General features: G+C 40.0%; 1 protein-coding gene across 1 annotated transcript in view; it reads left to right on the top strand.

Moving 5' to 3' along the window:
• The first annotated feature begins 1,535 nt into the window (after nucleotides 1-1,535).
• Nucleotides 1,536-22,171, top strand: part of FREM3 (FRAS1 related extracellular matrix 3) — a 119,570-nt gene continuing 98,934 nt past the window's right edge. The window contains 16 exon segments of the mRNA XM_063107484.1: nucleotides 1,536-1,806; nucleotides 1,809-2,049; nucleotides 2,051-2,399; nucleotides 2,401-2,859; nucleotides 2,862-2,910; nucleotides 2,913-2,995; nucleotides 2,997-3,498; nucleotides 3,501-3,809; nucleotides 3,812-3,943; nucleotides 3,946-4,118; nucleotides 4,120-4,414; nucleotides 4,417-4,531; nucleotides 4,533-5,236; nucleotides 5,239-6,392; nucleotides 6,394-6,691; nucleotides 8,975-9,064. Coding sequence (XP_062963554.1) covers nucleotides 1,536-1,806; nucleotides 1,809-2,049; nucleotides 2,051-2,399; nucleotides 2,401-2,859; nucleotides 2,862-2,910; nucleotides 2,913-2,995; nucleotides 2,997-3,498; nucleotides 3,501-3,809; nucleotides 3,812-3,943; nucleotides 3,946-4,118; nucleotides 4,120-4,414; nucleotides 4,417-4,531; nucleotides 4,533-5,236; nucleotides 5,239-6,392; nucleotides 6,394-6,691; nucleotides 8,975-9,064 — 5,224 coding nt within the window.

Here is a 22,171-nt window from a genome sequence, read left to right as displayed (position 1 = left end):
AAAGCATTCTCCTTTAGTGGATTATATAGGCCCACATCATTTCACTGGCTGATGAAATTAAATATTTGGAGAGAAAATTAATTCTTTCAAGACACTAGCAGATTATTCTTGCTCTGGGAATCAGCTGCTGCTGCTGAAGTGAGTAAAATAGGCATCTACAACACTGTACAAAGTCAAAAGAATAACTTGGGGATGACATTCCACAGATTTATATTCTCCTTGAATTCAATGAGATTATATTCTCACTGAATTTTTATCAGTATTGTACAGTTTTGTGAGCACCTATTTTTACTGTCAACAGAAAGTCTCTCACATTCACATTTGCATAATGAAGCACATTAACTACTATTTTTTCATAGGAAAAGATTACTGTGCACTGTGACCAAATGGACTCCTCTAAAACTTAAAATATTCATATGAGTCCAGTAAATTCCTAAAAGTTCACCCACAGAAGGGAATCATGGTTATCTGAAAGCGATGAAAAGCCTCATTCCGGGTGTCAAATTGATTGATTCACAGAAATTGATCCAAGCATCTGTGGTATTTTCTCTGCTACTGTTTCCCTTGTCATCGCCCCCTCTAGCTGCTATATATATACAAAGAAAGTAATTAGGAAACAGCATGTCTAATAAACTCACAGGTGAGTCACTCTTGATCAGATATGGAAACCACATTATAAGAAAATGGAAGGAAGGCGTCCGGCACACCCGATTGTGTTACATGAGCCCATCTCACTAGAAACGAATTACAAGCTATTCGAGTTCGCCAGTCTGGAGGCTGATCCTTTTTCCCAAAAGCTGAGTATAAGAAAAATGCCAGGGTTGCTTCGGAAGCACCTAATTATAAGATCCAGAATAAGCTGCTCCATCAGACAGCTAGAAAATCCTATTTGCAAAACAGCTCCCACCAGCTTCTTTTATGTCCGAAGTGATACTTAATTTTGGCTAGAAAATGCACTCCCGTCAGCGGTAAGGAAGAGGAACGGTGTCTCTTCGCCCTATCAGACCCACCATTCCTGAACGGACGACAGGAGTGCAGTGTCTCACACGCGCAGAACTGACCAGGTGCGGTCACCGTCACTCTCCCAGCTCGGAGGGACAATTTCTTTTGGCGCCCAGAGAGGAAAGTAACCAGACCAGCTGGTTGGAGGCAGCAGCCCGGGACTGCACCGCGGCGGGCCACCTCTTCGGGCGCAAAGGTCTGTATGGCAGCCACGGTAAAGACACCCAGGACCGCAGAGAAGAGCTCCTGCACCCCCGCCAGGTCTCACAGCGCTGGGGCATATCCGGGAGGCCTCTGGCGCTAGCAGGGGAGAGACTCTGGACCCGTGCGGAGCAGGAGGTGAGCACAGCCCCTTCCCCCGCTGCAATTACCCGCCGCAGTCGGTGCACAGCCACTGGCTCTTGCTGTATCGGCGCGTCGGCTTCCGACTAACAGTAGTCACTGCCCCACCGCCTGCACCTGCGGCGAAGGGAGGCCCCTCTTTGGACAGGGCAGCCGCCGGGCATCGCAACGCCAGGATCCCAACCTTGGCCATGGCTGGGACTTCTTGGCACCCCAGCGGGACGCCCCAGCAGCTTGTCGCGGCTCTTGCCTGCCTGCTCCTGAGTTGGCCTGCGCTGCAGAGACACGTGTCCTCGCCTGGGACCGAACCCCACCCAGCTGTCTACCTGCTCGCCCCGGGTGCACTTAACAGCAACAGCCCCGACGGCCCCAGCGTCCTGATGACCAACCCCGGGCTCCGAGTGCCTCTGGGCCGCTCACTTTGGCTCGACCCGCTCCGGGACCTGGTGATTCGAGTGCAGCCCGGGACCGGTGCGAAGTGACGGTGCTCGGTGCTGTGCCTCTGCTCCAGGGCGCGCTCTCCCCGCGCCGCTTCCCTTGCGCTTTCGGGCCCCACCAGGTCCAGTACACTCACTTCGGCTCCCGCAGCCCCGGACGCGCCCGGGTGCGGCTGCAGCTGCGCTACGAAGCCCCGACTTACACTCTGGCGCTGCCCTTCACGCTGGCGGTAGACGCGGTCTTCTCCCAGCTGCAGCTGGTGACGCTGCAGGGCTCTGGCCGTAGAGGAGCTGCGGGGCTGGAGCCACGCCGTGGACAGGGGAGTGCTGCACTTGGCCTCTCCGGAATCCCGAGCCGCGGCCACCCGCGCGTGCCGGCTAACCCCTCTCCTTCACGGGGGCGGCCCATTGCCCAAGTACAGGCACTTGGTGGACCCCGTGGGGGGCCCTCTGCCCAGGGACAAGAGCTTAGACTGTGAGGCTTTCGTCCGGGCCGGGGTGCGCTATCAGCACACCGCCGCCACCTCCTCGCCCAGCCACGACTACGTGCCTGCGCTGGCGGAGCTGCAAGGGCCACGGGACGGAGGCTCTGGCTGGGTTGGTGGAGGTGCGGGTGGAGGTGCGGGTCCGTGAGCACTTCCAGCTGCTGGTGAGGATCCGCGAGGGAGCCGAGAGCACGGCGCCCAGGCCCAGCTTCGGGGCCCTGTTGATGGCGGAGGTCGACCAGTTCTTGCTAACAGCCCTGACACCTGACACTCTGGCCGCAGAGGACATCGAGTCAGACCCTGACGACCTGGTCTTCAGTATTCTCAATGTCCGCACATCCCCACCAGGGCACCCGGGCCAGCAGGGCTACGTGGTCAGCACTGACAATCCTCTGGGCCTTCCAGTCTCTTCCTTCACCCAGCGGGCGCTGCGGGAACTGAAAGTCGCCTATCAGTCCCCGACAGAGAACCCTTACGGGGAGCACCTCGTCCAGCTGGAGCTGGAGGTGGTGGACGGAGATGGCGCCACCTCAGACCCCTTTGCCTTCACGGTGGTAGTGAAGTCCATGAACACCTTGGCCCCAGTGGCTAGCTATATAACAGGGGACTACTGCTTTCTGAAGGTCAGTCAAAGCCCCTGTCCAGTGACACAACCTTCAGATCAGTGACAAAGATAATCTGAAAAAGGTGAAAATAGCTGCGGTCAGGGGCTTGAGGCATGGACGGCTGGGTAGTGCTTGGGGCACCTGCCAGGTACAAATATTTCACACCAGTGGACCTGGCAGCAGGGCGAGTGATGTACCAGCATGATGGCAGCAACACCTACGGTGACAACATCACCTTCTGGAAGGAGGATAGGCTCCATCAGGTGGAATTCCTCTTCCCCCTCACCATCATACCTGTCGATGATGGACCGCTGATGGTCAGTGCCAATAGCGGACTCGCACTGACTGAAGGACAGGTGGCCCAGATCTCCCCCTCTGTCCTGAGTGCTACAGATATGGATTCTGAGGACTCAACCACCCACTTTGTCCTGGCGGACCATCCTCTGGAAGGAAAAGGAGAGAGAGAGTGGGATCTGGCTCTTGGTTCCTCCTATTCAAGCCGGCACCTGGGAGACATGCTGTTGTGACAGGTTGAACCACGTTCATCCTCTGTAGATGAAGACTGGAACTATGTGGAAAAGGAAGGACTTTATGAGAAGGTGGTGACTGGGTGGCTACAAAGAGACATAATGAAGGGAAACTCTTCTACCACCATCATGGACCACATAGCCCTCAATCTGTAATGACCCAGCTGGCTTTCCATGTGCAGGATGACCATGACCCACCCAATCTATCCAACTAGCACTTCTTCACCATAAAGGTCCAGCCGGTGGACATGCTGAGTCCAGAGCTGTATCCAGGAGCAACCTTAAAAATGACTGTGCAAGAATACCAACTCACTCACTTCCAGAAGAAATTCCTCCAATATGTTGAGCAGGACTCAGATGACCAGAACCTGTGGTACACCCTACGGACACCCCCAACTGACACAGATGGCAACCAGTCCAGGCTGGAGAAATTGTGTTCACTGATTCACCAGACACACCCATCATACACTTCACCCAGGTGCAGGTAAATCACCACAGTGGTGCCTACCAGCCTCCACAGCCTCCTTGGGTTGTGCAGTTCACCTACCGGTGGAAGATGCTGCAAGCAATAGTGTGCCAGGCACATTCACATTATTCCTGCAGCCTGTGGACAACCAGAGGCTTACTATCTTAGAAGGAGACAGCTTTATCCTCAGCAGTAACGAGCTAGATGTTGCAGACCCTGACACAGACATTGACCAAATTGTTTTCATATTAGTCTGGGGGGCCCCAACATGGAAACTTGCAGTACTTTAAAAAATGTATGGTACCAGGGGAATTTTTCACGTGAGCTGATATTATTAATGGGAGTGTCTCTTACCAGCATGACAGAGACCAGACTACCAGTGACACCTTCCATCTGGAGGTAAGTGATGGAGTGCCCCATGTACCCATCACTGTCCAAATTTCTGTGCATCCTACTACAGCTGACAAAAGTCACAGGATCTCTATCACAGATAGCTCATTATTGAATGTTTCCACAGATGTACCAGAGAACAGAGCCACTGAGATCACCATGATGTCATCCACGGCAAAAAGAAGGACACAAGTGACTTGATGTTATCTTTCATTGTGGAGGACAGCCCCAAGCTGGGCACTATTCTGGTGAATGGTTTGCCTACAGAAAAATTCACCCGAGGACCTCATCAGGAGGGAAGTAGTCCATGTCCACGCTGGAGGTGAAGTTGGTTTCCAAAAGCAGCATGATGTCGTCAGCCTTGCCCTCTCCAAGGATTCTTCTCAGTGGGTAGTAGGGAACAGCACAGTGGAGAGGGTGCAGGTGCAAGTGACTGTGCTGCCTGTGGACAACACGGGCCCCAAAGTCTTGGTGGGGGAATCCTTCATTGTCCATGAAGGTGGGAAGAGCACCTTGATCTTACAACATCTCAACACTGAAGATGTGGACACTCCCTAAGATGAAGTCGTATGCACAGTAACTGATGAGCCTGCCTCTGGTTACCTGGAAAACATTGCACCAGCTCCTCGTTCAGAAGTGTCACGGGCTGGTAACCCCATCAGTGCTTTCTCCATCAGAGATGTCGGAGTGAGGCATATCAGTTACGTACAGAGTATCCACAAGGGGATAGAGCCACAAGAAGATCAATTCACCTTTTATTGCTCTGATAGCATCAATTTCTCCCCAAATGTTTCCTTCCCTATAATCATCTTACCCACCAATGATGAGAAGCCTGAACTTCTTGGCCAAGAGTTTGTGTTATTAGAGGGAATGAGCTTGGTCATAGACATGCCACTGCTGAATGGAGCAGATGCTGACCTGCCACCAAAGGAGCTCCACTTTGAATTCACAGCACTCCCTAGGCATGGATGAATCACACAGCAGCTGCCACAGGCAGCCAGCCCATCCACAGTTTCACCTTGCAGGAGATCCAGGGGGCCTCCACCATCGTGTATGAGCATGATGACTCAGAGACCACAGAGGACAGTTTTGAGGCCTGGCTGAGTGACAGAAAACACTCCACCCACAGGAAGGTGCCCACTGTGGTGATCCTGGTGGACGATGAAACCCCTCAGCTGACCATCCACGATGGGCTGGAAGTAGAGACCAGACACTCTGAGGTCATCACAAATCAGGTCCTCAAAGCCACAGATCCTAACTCAGATGATAAGAGCCTCAGTTTTGTCCTCCATTCTGAACCTCAACAAGGGCTTCTACAGCAACTGGAAAAACCCAAAGGGGAAGTGAGGAACAACCTCACTCTGGGAATGGACTTTACTAGGGATGAGATTGACAGAGGCCTCATCTGTTATACCCACACAGGACAAGAAGGGATTGTTAACTTTATCAAGTTTGATGTGACGGATGGGGTTGACCCTTTGATAGACCGTTACTTCTATGTCACCATTGGCAACTTAGACAAGGTCTTCCCTGAGGTAGTCAGCAAAGGGGTCACCTTGATGGAGAGTGGCAAAGTAACCCTCACCACCAATCTACTCAGCACTAGTAAAATCAATAGCCCTGTTGAACAACGTTACTTTAGCATCACACAAGCTCCTAGTCTGGGCCACTTGGAAAGCTCTGAACACCCCGGGGAGCCCATTACCTCTTTCACTCAGCTTCAACTGGCAGGCAACAAAATATCCTATGTTCCTACTCCAAAAGATGAGATAAAGATGGATAGCTCTGAGTTTCGAGTGACTGATGGACACAAGCCTATGTTCAGAACCTTCAGGTTATTCATGACAGATGTGGATAATGAGAGGCCTGTCCTGACCATCCGTAAACTAACAGTGCAGGAAGGGGATAGCAAACCGATCACTCCCTTTGAATTGACAGCAGAAGACAAGGATACCCCAGATGATCTTATTCTCTTTACCATCACCCAGGTCCCCATCCACAGCAGGATTTTGTAGAATGGTAGCGTTCCTGTGACAACTTTCACCAAGCAGGACCTGGACAAGAATCTCATTATCTACTGGCATGATGGCAGTGACACTACTGAAGACAGTTTCTCCCTGACTGTGACAGATGGCACTTAACACTGATGTCTATGTCTTCCCAGACACTACCCTAGAAACACACAATCCTCAGGAAATGAGGATCCAGATAAGTGCTCTAAACAGGCTCCCCCAGATTGCCATTAACAGGGGTACCCCGGTCTTGAAGTGCCTTCACAATAGACACACGGGCTTCCTGATTACCAGCAAGTTTCTGAAGGCAGGAGATCAGGACAGTCCCCACACATTCCTGAAGTATAGAGTGACCAGAGGACCAGAGCACAGCTTCCTTATTAACACTGACCTTGGAAATGAGCACATGCGAGTGTTTACACAAGGTTAGTGCACATTCTTCCCTGATGCCTCTTCCTCCTTCAGTGAATCCGATCTCTCAGCTCTGTGTAAGATTGTCCTGATCTCAGACCAATTGAAGCAAGATTTTGGTTCTAATACAATATAGTAGAATGCAAAATTATTCTGAAAACACAAAAGGCAAAAGTCCTTTTTTAGCTATTTCATCAGAATGCCCATTTAACAGGAACCCACCGATATTTAATAAAGCTTAAGGTTATACCTGAAAATTGCAAAACACAGGACAGCTTCTGCTTCTGAAATATTATAAGCTTAGGTTACACTAATTTTGATAACATCAGTTTGGTTTTTGATTTTAAGAATGGCATATATAGGAATTATTTGCATAGTTTATTAGAAAGTCAAGATTTGTGAAGATGATGTTTGGTGTCTAGATTTTGGACATAAATTCTTACATCCAACATTTTTTATCATAGTATTCAAATGTAATTTCTGCATCTAAAGAAAGAATAGAACTAAGTTTGCCTGGGTGTGTGACGGCTCATGTTTTAAAAGGTCATTTTTCTTTTATATTTGGTGTTACTACTAATGGTGAACTAGAGGCAGGTTCCTCTGCATTCCCAGGTGACGTGACACCTGGTATCTTTTGGCTGCTCTTTACATTGTCTTAAAATTTCTTTATGTAGCTCTGTGCATGATGTGAAGAGATGTATGAAATTTCCCACATATGATAAATGTAAACATAGATGTAATCTCAGAGTAAAACTTGTTTAAAAAAGAGTTTGGTTACATTTTCAGAATTGTTTCTAAAGCAAATGAAATCATATGTGGTTCTATAAGAACTGTTCTTATAAATAAATACCTCATAAATACTTTACAAGAAGAAAACAAGCAACCCAATTAAAAAATGAGCAAAAGAGCTAAGTAGGCATTTCTCTAAGGAAGATATACAAATGGCCAACAGACATATGAAAAAATGCTCAACATCACTCAGCATCCGGGAAATGCAAATCAAAACCACATTGAGATACCATCTAACTCCGGTTAGGATGGCTAAAATCCAAAAGACTCTGAATGATAAATGCTGGCGAGGTTGCAGAGAAAAAGGAACTCTCATACATTGTTGGTGGGACTGCAAAATGGTGCAGCCTCTATGGAAAATGGTATGGAGGTTCCTCAAACAATTGCAGATAGATCTACCATACGACCCAGCTATCCCACTGTTGGGAATATACTCAGAGGAATGGAAATCATCAAGTCGAAGGTATACCTGCTCCCCAATGTTCATCGCAGCACTCTTTACAATAGCCAAGAGTTGGAACCAGCCCAAATGTCCATCATCAGATGAGTGGATACGGAAAATGTGGTATATCTACACAATGGAATACTACTCAGCTATAATACTGCCATTTGCAACAACATGGATGGACCTTGAGAGAATTATATTAAGTGAAACAAGTCAGGCACAGAAAGAGAAATACCACATGTTCTCACTTATTGGTGGGAGCTAAAAATTAATATACAAATTCACACACACACACACACACACACACACACACACACACAAACAAACCAGGGGGGGGGGAAGAAGATATAACAACCACAACTACTTGAAGTTGATATGACAAGCAAACAGAAAGGACATTGTTGGGGGAGGGGGGAGGGAGAAGGGAGGGAGGGAGGTTTTGGTGATGGGGAGCAATAATCAGCCACAATGTATATCGACAAAATAAAATTTTTTAAAAAATTTAAAAATAAATAAATAAATACCTCAAAAAGCAAATTGTCTCTAAAATACTAATAATTGTCAATATAAAAACATAGTTATAGACACAAGTTACTCATTCTCAAAAATTCAGGAGAACAGATAATAGAAAAAAATGATTTTATTCTCATTTTCTTTTTTTAGGATGCATCACTTATTCCTGTTTAAATTTATCTTCACAAATTTTTAATGAATATCCACCATTATGCCAAGCTCTATACTCATGCTGAAAATTTGAAACTAGGTAGACCTAGCTCGCCACAGACTAGAATATTCCCCTTGTTGAATATTATCCCAGAAAACATGCACATCATAGACTGAACAAAGTTTTAAACTAAAGTGGTTTTTCTGTTTTTTTGTTTTTGTGTTTGTTTTTTTGCCATTGTAACTTTAAGAAAAAGGTAGATTCATGCGCACGTAGTCATTATTTTAAATTTTATTTATTGTAGTATTCCCATGCCCTGTTAAAATAGTAAAGTTGTTAACATACTTATTTTCTGTTGTGCCAATATGACCAAGCATGATGTTGGCTCTTAATTTTTAGCTGGCATTGATGAGATGAGGATCTACTATACCTTGCACCAGGGCAGTCATGCAACAGAGGACATCTGCTACTTCTCTGTTGAAGACAATGGTAAGTTAACATTAAAATCCTAAAAAGAGAGTTGGACAGTTAGCTCACTTGGAAGAGTGTGGTACTGATAACATCAAGGTCACAGGTTCGGATCCACCTACCCTCCAGACACCAAAACAAATAAGCAAAAAAGGAAACCTTAAAAAGGACTCATGGTTAATTCAAATCAATAGAAAATTGAAAAACAATTAAATCATTTATACAGTAATTACAGTTACTATATAAATATCATAGTATAATAATACCAACCAAAGGATTCTTTTTGTTTTATTTATGGTCCTGTGTCAAATGATTCTTGACAAATCACTTTTCAGGAAGAGAAAGCCATGAGGTCTTTGATGAATAAAATATAAAGTATTTTACCTGGCCTGGATTATGTGTGATAACCTAAAGGCAAGTGAAACTTCAGGAGATTCTGAGAATCTAGCTAATGGTTCCTATCATTCTGAAACAAACTAGAAAATCCACCTACAAATTTTGTTACAATTTTCAGCTGCAGAACTGAATCTTATAACTCCCTGGCCTTAGAACTGTAATCTTCTTGGATGGAGTAAAAAATATATTTACTGGCATAGAGGAAAACTTGCTTCGACATGGCCTGTTTATGCTGTACCCATGTCTGTACACCACAAAAGTAGAATATATTGGGCAGCAACTAGTTAATAGAAGGTACTTTTTTTTACACAGCTGGGGATACAATGATTATGTAGTCAGAAGAAAAATAATTTTTCAATATGATAAAGATAATAGCAGAAATTATGTCTGTGTGCTGCTTGCCTCTCAATAACCTCTTTCAGTGTAAATGATTACTCATTCCCAGTAAGTAATATGTGGTTTTTGCCTAAATCATGTGTAAGCAGCCAAGGACAATATTTATAGGGAAGTGGCCCTTTGTGAGAGGCCATATGGTATACTGGGTTTATACCAACCTTCCCTGTGTGACCTTAAACAAGTTACCTTGTCCCTTTTGTCATTCATTCCCTCATCTATCTATAAAAGGTGGTCTTCATACCTGTATCAAAGGGCTGCTAAGAAAATCGAGATAATAGGTATGTGTAAAGCACTTGACACACAGTAGGTGCTCATTAATAGTTACCTTCTCCCCTTCCGATGGGATCAACTGTGGTGGGAACCACTGATATCTCCTCTTCACTTCCTCACTTAGAGTTTAAAACAAACCTTTCTTTCCTTTTCCAAGTTCTATTTTATAAAGAAAACGAAATTAATTGCTTACAGTTTCAGAGGCTAAGAAGTCCGAAGTCCAGGGAACACATCTGGTGAGGGTCTCCTTCGGTGGTGGCTTTACAGCAATGCCGGGGTCTCACATGGCAGAAAATGGAGGAGCAGAGAGAGAGAGAGATCACTCTTCATGTGCTCTCCTTTTAAAGCCCTCAGACCCACACCCCTGACCACCATTTTTAATCCATTCACTACTGCACAGTCCTACAATCCAATCACCTCTTCAAGGCTCCACCTTTCAATTACAGTAATAAGATTTCCCATCCTCAACAGTTACAGTGGGGATTAAGTTTTGGGGAGACATACAACCCAAGGAATGCCTTCTAAACTCATTTGTTAAAGCAAAGAAATGTAAGACCCAAATATGTTATAGTGAATATTTTTTCTTTCTGTCTTTGAGAAGGATGATACCCTAAAAAGACATACCTCTGATGCTGACAGTGCTTTCTGGGCAACACCAGAAACAAGAATCAGTCTCTCTCTCTGCCCTCTGCTTCCACTATCTTGCAATGTGAGACCCCTGGATCACTGTCGCCTCTCCCAGATGGACTTTGGACTTCCCAGCCTCAGAAACTAAAATTTTCATGCTGTTTGTGAGCACAGTGTGCTCAAGCCAGTGAAGTTCCTGTGGTGAGGATGCAGGCCAGTCAGCGTGAAGACAGTGAGACCAGGTTGACATAGCTGAAGTCTCTGATGCCACTGGAGAGCTGAGAAGGTGATGGAGAAGAGAGATGATGAGGTAAAAATCAGAGAACAGATTTCCCTGTTGCTGGAAGAGTCCTCTTAGGACTCACCAGTCCAACCTCCCACTGACTGGGTGAGGACACAGACTGAGGCCCAGTGGCATGACAGTCATGGAAGCACAGACCAGGCGACACAGGAAATGAAGAGTCACAACTACTTTTCTGGTGACACAGCTATGAAATCACCAACGTGGATATATTCAACAAGCACTTTCTAAGAGCTACATATATGCCAGGAACTGTGTTAGATACTGCAGGAGCTATCAAAGAAAGCTGCCACAGAGCTCCTGGAGGAGTGCCCAAGAAGGGGTGCTATCTTCAAAGCCAGAAAGGACATTTCTGAGTGCAGTAAAAACATAAGCAAAAGGCGAACAACTAAACATAGTGTCACCACAAGTTAGAAGAACTCCAGATCAGAGGTACAGTATGATGTGGTTTATGGAAGGCCAGTATTAGCCAACTTTTAAGAATGCAGCTATTGCATTAAGTAAAAGGAACACATATTCTTAGTAATTCTGCAGAAGAAAATGTGTGTGTATATATACATATTTTTAATTTTATAAAGTTTATTGGGGACCAAATAGGATCAGCCTGCAAAACATCCAGAATCAGAGAAATGCTCTTGAAACTCCATGAATATATTAAAACACTGTGAGAGGAACACTTTAAATGGATGAATTGTATGGTATGTGAATTATATCTCAATAAAGCTGTACTTAAAAAAAAAAGAAACAAGAATAAGTCTGTGATAATGCTGTGATGTGAATTTTGTATAGCTACCATTTTTTGAGTGTTTTCTATGAGCCAGGCAGTACTTAAATACATTACGATTTTTTATCCTCATTGCAAAAAAAGAAGTAAATGTTATGATGCCCATTTTAAAATGAAAATACTGCTAATCTCTGCTGGAAACAGCCTCATGAGCACACCTAAAAAGATAGTTTTACCAGCTTTTACAGTATTCCTTAATCTAATCAAGTTGACACCTACAATTAACCTTAACGTATGCCAAGCAAGCACACCGTCAAGTTCATTAATCTTCCTCCCTTGGGTCATTATATTCATAGATTCATAGTTTTGTAATGAAATTTTGCATATTTCTACTATGTATATGGGCCTTTTCTACTTCCTGTATAATAATATTCCCTTAACTTATACAGCACTTAATATTTCTATAACATGTTTTACATAAGTTATACTGTTTGATCCTTATCACAACCTGTAAGATAGGAATTATTCTTTCAAATTTTAAGTTAAGGAAATTGGCTTACAGAATTAAAATGACACATACAAAAGAACCATCTAGAGCAACCAAGTCAATTCTTTCTAATAAGCCACACGGAATGGCTATATGCAAGTTAAAAGATTTTAATTTTGTCATGTACTATGCATATGAAACTTTCTTCTTAAGACCAAAAACACATTGTTTAATTTTCTCTTAAATCGTTCAGGGTTTAAAACCCATTGAATTAATGCTATGCATTTTGATATTAAATTTGACCTGATACTTCCTCCATGGTTCATAAGAATACCAGTTTTCTGTTCAGTTGAGCTATTTTTTTCAAGCAAGTTATGAAAATAAAGTAACAAGAGAAAAAAGAATTTTATCAGGAAGTAACACTGATAGAACTAACCTTAAATCCAGTGACTCTGCGGCTAAAGTAATATCACACTTATTTAGAACTTTAAACTCTCTGGAATACATCTGAGAATTCGAAAATAAGGCAGATGTGTTTCTGAGCAGTCAAATTATCAGATCCATGGCCCAACATTTTCATCCTTGACTCAAAGAAGCCCTTATTTGGAGTCTTTTACTACTATTTCCCAAGCGATTCTAATTTTATTTAAATAAAAACAATGGTAAATGATAACAGAAAAAAATAATAATAAGTTGAACTGTTAAAAGGAGAGAGATCTGTGGTTACTGGAGGCAGGAATAAGGAGGGAGATGGGGAATAGTGAGACGCTGGTTAATAGACAGAAAACTACAGGTACATAGAAAAAATAAGTTCTATTGGTGTATGTTATTGAATAACTAGAAGAGAGGATATCAAATATGCTCATCAGAAAGTAATGATTAAGTTATGTGATGATGAATATACTAACTGTGCTAATTAAATCACCACACATTGTGTGCATGTATTGAAATATAACTCTGTACCTCATAAATATGTACAATCAATATGTTTCAACAAAAAATCAATTTAAAAAAGAACAGTGGTAAGGAAAATGTATGAGTTAAAAGCAAAGAGAGTTACAGAAGGCAAAAGAACTAGAAATGAGCAGATAAAAATTCAAATTTTTGAGGATCCAAGAGTCAAACAAGAGGTAGTGGTGGGACAAAATGCTCAACATATTTCTATCGCTGTTTGTAATATAGGGGAAGGTATAACTGTCATAAGACTATAATAGAGCCTATTTCTGCTCTTATTTCTTTGTTTTCCCCCTATATAAAGATGACTGGTAAGGGGATCTTAACCCTTAACCCTTGACTTGGTGTTGTCAGCACCACGCTCTCCCAAGTGAGCTAACCAGCCATCCCTATATAGGGATCTGAACACGTGGCCTTGGTGTTATCAGCACCACACTCTCCCAAATGAGCCACGGGCCAGCCCCTCTATTTATCTTTGATCACGTTATCCAGAGAGCCACCACAGCCATATTTTCTGTTTTTGTTATGGAGACCAGGCCTAGAGTTCAACTGTTGCCACAGGTGATTTTTTATTACAAATTAATTTTTTTACAAAGGGCAACTTTATAACAACATCCAGGATTGAGTCAATTTTAGGAGAAGAAACAATAATGAATGAGAGAATGGTAAAACTACTTTAATGGGCACATTATTAAAGTTTTATGTTTAGCATTGTTAATTATACTTCCAGTTGAAAGCTTTAAGTTTGAAATCCTGCTTAAAAATACCTGAACTTAAAAATATTTTTAGCATAAATAGTCTTAAAATTTTTAAATAGCCTATAATTTCTCCACCACACAACTGCTGTCAACATTTTTTAAAAAATAAAATAAATGTATGTACATGGTTAAAGAATAATAATCACTGAACTGTGCATTGTCACTTAATTCTTTTTCCAAAAAATGAATGATTTCTTATGTTTTCTTACAAAAAGAAAATTATTCACATTGCAGAATATGTATATGGAGATCATTTTTATTTATACAAAAGAGATTATTTTTTATGCTTGGCTCTAAATCTTGCTTGTATTTAGTTAAAATATATGTATATATAAGGGTACTTTAAAGATTTCATGGAAAAATATTGACAGACAACTGGATAAGGAAAATGTGGTATATATACACAATAGAATACCACTCTGCCATAAAAAGAATGAAATTCTGCCATTCTCAGCAACATGGATGAACTTAGAGAAAATTGTTAAGTGACATAAGCCAGGCACAGAAAGAGAATTACCACATGTCCTCACTCATAAGGGGGAGCTAAAAAATAAACAAAGAAAGAAAAAAAGAAAGAGGGAACGATACAACAATCAAATGCATTGAACTTCCAAAAGGAGAGAACAGAACTGAGGTTACCAGAGGCGGGAAAGGGGGAGGAGTGGTTAGCAAGAAATTGGTAAACGGTCACAAAGAATGCTCACATTGTGTGTTGATGAATATACTAATTATCCTGATATGATCATCACATATTGTACACAGGTATTAATATTCAACTCTGTACCCCACAAATACACATAATCGATTACGTTTCAATAAAAAAATTTTTTAAATCATGAAAAAATAGAAATAAAAAATAATACAAATCTTTCCAAAAACTTTTTGAAACATCCTTGTGTAATACTCATGTATATATATCTATATATATATATCTATATATATATATATAGATATATATAATAAATTCACACAAACAGATCTACTTTATCTGCCTTATTCTTTTTAAACAGCTGCATATCATTTTATGACTATATTGTAGCTTAATTAACTACTTATTTAATAAAAGGTATTTTTCTCTTTCATTTACAATGCTGCGATAAACTTTCACTCTTGGCCTACATTTGTGGTGCATACTTGCATACTTTTTCTTAGCAGTAAAAATGCTGATTTAATCTGGATATTTGAAGGTCCAAAACATTCTCTCATTTTCCTAAATGTCGTAGTTGCTTCAGACGTAGAAGTCTTTTTCATAAGAAGATGCCAAGTCAGAGACATGCAGTTAAGGTACAAATATGAGAGCAGTTTATTCCAAAATTAATCCCTAGAAGTAAAAAAGTACGAACGAAGAACAATACAAAAACAAACAAGCAAAGGCTCTTTTGCTGATGGACGTTTCAAGAAACTCCTCGAAGTGTAAATCAAGTCGGTGGCAGTTCTTGCCTCCCTGGCTGTACGGGGTTGAAATCTGGTGGAATCTCTGCCTTTGGGGTTTCAAGGTTTGTCATGTGTAAGGATCGAGGCTGCGATTTCAAATCAAGTCTGCAGTTATAGTGAACTGTCTAATGAGGGACGGCTCCTCTGAGTATGAATCAAAACACATTTTGCTGATTTCTAGCTCACTCATCAGTGGAGTGTAGCACCACCATGTAGTGACAATGAGAGAGAGAGGGGAGTCTCACCCATTTCTATGTCACCTGGCAGAGCTGGGTGTGGTCACAACATTTTAAAAAATATTGTACTCAATCCCAGTGCTTGATTATCAAACACTATTAAGAATGTAGAAACAAATGGCTTTTAAGCCTTTTAATTTTGGATTATGCCCAGACATTTTTATGATGTAGGCTTGCCCATGCATAAAAATGTAGCTTCACTTGTCATGTATCAATTCTAAATGATACCAATTAGAAGTTTTTACATCTAGTTTCATATAGAAAACGTAGTGGGGTTTGAGGTGAAAATTTGTCATATATTGAGGCAAAAGTGTGATGATTTCCAGACGGTTTTCTCAGTTCTTTATTTTATTCCACTAGTGCTGAAACATCCCTATGGTTTTCACCATACTTTTAAAAAATAAAAATAATATATGCAAAAATAAAACGAATTCCAATAGTACAGAAGGCTGTAAAATGAAAAGCAGAAGTTTTCTTTCCTTCTCCCATCTGTAGTCCTATTCCAGGGGAAATCAATGAAAAGTCTTTTACATAAGCAAACATATGCGCATGTGTGAGTGTGTGTGTGTGTGTGTGTGTGTGTGTGTGTCTAATACACACTCCTCCCACTGTAATTTTGTCTTCCCCTATTTTTAAAGAACTGAAAGTCTGTTTTTTTACTGTTACCAAAGTTTTAATCTTTAGGTAAGAGAAACCTGTTTAGAATTATAGCTTGGATTCTGTGTACTAGTTATAGAGGAGGAGGAGATAATCTGGCTCCCTCAATTGATAGAGTCAACCAAATCATATAATCCTGATGATAATCTATGTTAGAATTGAGATGCCTCACTGACAGTTACCTGATACCTGACATCATACTTAGATCATATTGGTTTAATAAAAGGACAAACACAGTCAAATTCATGGAAAAATTACCAAACCTTGAATTCATTTTGTGATTTGTAGAGACCAAATGTTTAGTTGCAGTTTTGTTCTTAAAAATAATATTGATCTTAATTGTATATGATTTCGAAGCTGAATAGATACATTGTGGACTTCATGAACCACAACAAATAACCTCAAAGAAAAATAGCTTTGGTCTCTTTATCTTCAAGTATTTGCATGAAAGCATTTGTGTTTGTATTTTTCTCTCCATAAAATAAAACATGGGGTTATTTTTCACTATAATTTCTTTTTTAAAAAACTGTGCAATTCCATGTATGAAAATAGAAAGCTGGCATGAGCATGCAATACCCTAAGAAAGCTCTGGTACAAGAAAACAATCCCACTTCAAAAAAATGATTAACAGAAGGAGAGAACATTTTTGGAAGAAAAAGAAATATGAATGATGTCCTTTTAGTATTCTCAACTAGTAAACCAATACCTGCTAGACTCAGGGAGTGTGTCAGTGAGGTTGTATTACTATGTATTATTGTCCTGCCTTTCATTTTTCACTTGCCAAATATCCTGATTACCACATATATCCATATATCACATATGTTTAAGAAACATTTCATTGCTTGAAAAGAGAGGTGATTGCTTGAAAAAGTCAAAGCTGTTCTTGTCTTGCATTATGTAAGCAGACTCAAATAAATACTCCGGAGTAAATTTAAAATAAAGCTTTACAACTTCAGGATTAAGTCCTAAATTTCACGTATACCTATGTGTGCCTAGTAAATAGATAATTATAAATAAACAAATACATTTGTGTCAGTCTCTAAAAAGAGAAAAACATTTTGACTCATTTGGAATACCTAGTTAATATGTAACTGTTTTCTTAAGAGTGCTGTAAAATACTTCATTTTCAAATTCAGGCTCAGCATTTACTGAACATTTAGGTTATCCCAGGTATTGTGGTAGTCATACCTTACCTCTCAGTTAATTTCCGCAATACCATCATGAAATTTTATAGATAAAGACACAAAATCTTGATGAAATTGAGTGGAATGATTATTGTTATTAATGTTACTAGAACATTAATAACACTTGAACATTCTAGGGAGTTACATGGAAGGGTAAAAAAATCACAAAATCCTAATCCTTTGGAAATTAGGTCATATCTACCATATGACCCAGCGATTCCACTTCTGGGAATATACCCAGAGGAATGGAAATCATCATGCCAAAGGGATATGTGTACTCCAGTGTTTATTGCAGCTCTATTTACAATAGCCAAGAGCTGGAACCAGCCCAAATGTCCATCATCTGATGAGTGGATAAGGAAAATGTGGTACATCTACACAATGGAATACTACTCTGCTATTAAAAAGAACAAAATACTACTATTTGCAACAACATGGATGGACTTAGAGAAAATTATATTAAGTGAAACAAGTCAGGCACAGAAAGAGAAATACCACATGTTCTCACTTATTTGTGTGAGCTAAAAATAAATAAATAAATAAACAAACAAACAAATAAGGAGGAGGAAAGAGGACAGAATAACCACAAAACGTCCTCAAACTATTTAAGTCAAGTGAAAAGATATGATGGGGGGGGTGGAGAGGAATGGGTAAAGGGGCACGAAAATCAACTACAATGTATTTTGAGAAGTAAATTTTTAAAAAATTATTCTTAAATGTGTTGATCTGCTTTTAGTTCAAAATTACAAGTTTCTTTGGAATGCAAAAGACATTTAATTTAAAGCAAAAATTTTCGGCAAACATGCCCGGGCTCATGTTTATATACAGTACATGCACAAAGACAAGTCCTTAGGTGACTTTTTTTTTTTTTGCAACAAACTGAACTTAGAAAGGTAATTAGGTACATTCATTAGCGTTACATAAAGCTTCATATAAAATTAAGTAAGAATTAAAAGTACAGCTAAGAATAGAGTCATGATCTGTGTGAGAGAATTCATCAGCATGCACCCTAGTCCCTAATGTGGTTATTTTTTCTGTTTCATGGGTCTTTCGGCATTGGGCTCATTTTCATTTTAGAGAAAATAAAGCCACTCCTCTGACTGAGATCTTGCCTCTGAATAGGCAAATAGCACAAATAACTGAAAGAAGCCACTGCCACTTTTAGAAACAAAAAATCACTGTTTCAACTTGGGGTGGATGACTCATCTATAGTCTTATTGTCTGGAGTTCCTAAAGACAGTATTTTTAATAGAAAAACTATCTACAGATTGCATCCTGGCTAGTTTCACATAAGTTGGGCTGCTGAGCATTTTGCTTATCATTTCCCATCAAGACAGACACACTGGGTTGTCTCCATGTATGATAATGATTCTGGCTTTTTAAAAATAATTTACAAAAAGTAAAAATAAATGTGCATGTCTCCATCTGTATATTTTCTCTCAGTTGTATTAGTCTGTATCTGTTGCTTAGAACAAAACACCTGGAACTGGATATCTTATAAAGATAATGAAATACATCGCTTACAGTTTTGGAGGCTGGGAAGTCCAAAGTCCAGGGAACACATTTGGTGAAGGCTTTGGTGGTGGCAACAGTGACGGCAGAGTATCACATTGTGAAAATGGCACAGCAGAGAGAGCAGTGAGAGACACTAACCCCCTCAATCCCTCTCCTTTTAAAACCCTCTAATCCATACCCATGACCACCATTATTAATCTATTCACTGCAGCATGGTTCTACAATCTAATCACCTCTTCAAGGGCCCATCTTTCAATTACCGTAATAGGATTTCCCACCCTCAACAGTCACAGTGGGGATTAAGTTTTGGGGGGACACTCAACCCAAGGCACAGCCTATGTTTACAAGAAACTGACAGAGAAACAAAATATATGTATGAAGCCCACAGTGGCTATCAAACCCTGGCCTCATTAGCAGACCATATAGCAAAATATGCAAAGTGTACCTAGTGTTTAACCTGGTCAGGTTTCCAGAGGCCCCAGCAATAGTGCAAAACTGGAAAGTCGGTAGCAATGTAATTTTAGGCCTTTGATGAAGTCTCAAGCTAACATTAAGGGTGGACTTATTCGGTGATCAAAGATCACAGTGTTTTGTTAAGTAGGTTTGTTATCAGAAACAGGGCATGCATGTAGAATGTTCTGGTTTTGCTTTTGTTTTTTGGCAATTGTTTGAGAAAGTGAACTCAAGAATATATTGTTACACAGTGTGGCATAAAGAAAGAGATTTAGGTCCTCCATATCATTGTTAATGATATCATCGGGATTCCAATTCTTTGCTTTTACTTGTTTTTTCTTTGTAACTCTATTTCCACCTTCTATTATTATTATTTGCTTTTATTTCTTCTGACCAGCTTGTAGGATTGGATCTGAACCTCATCATATTTACCATGTTCCCTGGTTCTCAGTTCTTTCCAGCCCTGCAATGTATTCCACCTGTGACTTTATTTATATTACTTAGTGCCTTATTGCTGTTCTGGAAAATAGAGGTCAGAAAATAAAAAATTCTTTGATGTACTTGTAAAAAGTGTTTGTATAAGGTAACAATTCTATTAGTAAAGTAGTCTCTGCATTGTATAACAAACAACTTTCATCACATCTGACCATAGTCATATCCAACAGATGTGCTGAGGAAAGTGTGCAATTTGTTGTTTTTGGAAGTAAAAATTCTCTAAAACAGAATGATTTGTTATGATGTTCACCCAAAAAAGCTAGGAACATTAGAAAACTTGGCTAAGAAAATAAAGTTCTGCTAAAGAGAGGGAAAATGTATTTCCTCTGAGATTGGCTATGTAAAATGTTTCATTCACACAATGAATTTCAAAGAGCTAGACATCCTCTGTCTAACAATCAGGGAAGACCCTAAGCCATAGTTGGGGGAGACACTTAATAGCACTGGCAGTATTGCAGCTGGAGGCATCCTTGCTCAGAACAGCCAATTGACTTACTCAGCTGAAAAAGTTATGACATTGAAAATGACCTGTGGTTTCTGCTTCCTCTGATGAGAAAGTAAAAAAAAAAGTAAAATATGTGACAGTTGGCAAGTAATTGGGAGAAAAAAAAATGAGTTTCTTGAGACAATGACTTTCTAGTATTTTTAAGTGACTGAATATAACCGCTGGAGTTAAATGATTATTTGAGAGAAAACTTGTAATAGATTTCCCATTTCCTTTTTTTAAAGGTAGTTTGATTTAATATGCAACGTTATACTAATAAATGCTGCCCAGCATTTGATGCTCAGTTGCCAAAACTATTTATGCAGATGAATTAAAGAGAGCAAAGGCAAATCAATTTTTCCCCTAAGTAGTTTATTTTCAGTAAAATAAATCTATAGATCTTAATCTAAGATATATGTAAATAGAGTTTGCAAAGTTGGTGAATTAAATTTAAAAAATCTTTATTTTTACTACCTCCACCTAAAATATAGCATTCCCTCCAATTATATATAAACATATGTAACAGATGAAAATACTATTGGCAGTACCTGTGACTTTGCAACCATGTGAAATATCAAATTACAGGTATTTGTAAAGTTGTCAAAATATCCTTTACATTCATCATTACTTTGAAATTCTGGTATTAATTTTACCAGAAGTTTCTGGTTTTTTAACAGCTTTATTGAGATATAATCTGGACATCACAAAAGTCACCCATTTAAAGTGTACAATTAAATAGTTTTTACTATATTACATTATTAAATTTCATAAATTGTGGCAAAAATATATATAACATAAATTTTACCATTTTAATCATTTTTTAGGTATACGACTTAGTGGCATTAATTACATTCATAATGTTGTGCAATAATCACCACTATCTGTTTTCAAAAATTTTCATCACCCAAACAGAAAGTCTGTAACCATTAAAGAGTAACTCCCCACCTCCTTCCCCTAGCCCTTGGTACTCTCTAATCTACTTTGTATCTCAAGAATTTGTCTTTCTAGATATTATATATAAGTGAAATTGTATTATATTTGTCCCTTTGCGTCTGGTTTATTTCACTTAACATAATGTCTTCAAGGTTCATCCATGTTGTAGCATGTATCAGTAAGTAATTCATTTATTTTTATGGCTGAATAATATTTCATTGCATGTATATACCATCTTTTGTTTATCTATTCATCTATTGATGGACATTTGAGTCATTTCCACTTATTTGGCCACTGTGAATAGTACTGCAGTGAACACTGGCATACAAGTGTCTTTGAGTCTCTGCTTTCAATTCCTTCTGGTATATACCAAAGAGTGGAGATGCTGGATCTCATTTGTTAATTCTGTGTCTAGTTCTTTGAGGAACTGCCAAACCGTTTTCCATAACAGCTGCAGAAATTTCTTTTTTAATATTCTGATAATTGTGTTATAATTGGTTTTTACATAATCCTGTGCATTTTTTTTTTATGCATTTAGAAATACTGTTCTAAAAAAGAGACCATAGACTTTCTCAGGTTTCCAAAGGTCTCCATGTCACAAAAAAAGTCAACAATCTCTGCGCACTATCTTCTCTTTCACCTAAGGCAAAATGACTAAATCTGTAAAATCCTGGCAGATGTTTAGGGTCTGGAACTTAAAGGGGCAATCCTAAAAATAATAATTTTGCATACTCTTAGAAGTTCAGTACGGATGAGCTAAACTAATGACTAAAATTAAAAATGCTTTCAGAACAAGATTTTCTGGTTTGATAATGTAAGAAACA

The sequence above is a fragment of the Cynocephalus volans genome, chromosome 9, assembly GCF_027409185.1.
Source record: "Cynocephalus volans isolate mCynVol1 chromosome 9, mCynVol1.pri, whole genome shotgun sequence".
Taxonomy (NCBI): domain Eukaryota; kingdom Metazoa; phylum Chordata; class Mammalia; order Dermoptera; family Cynocephalidae; genus Cynocephalus; species Cynocephalus volans.
Note: the sequence above shows the minus strand (reverse complement) of the source record. Positions and strands in the feature narration are given on the sequence as shown.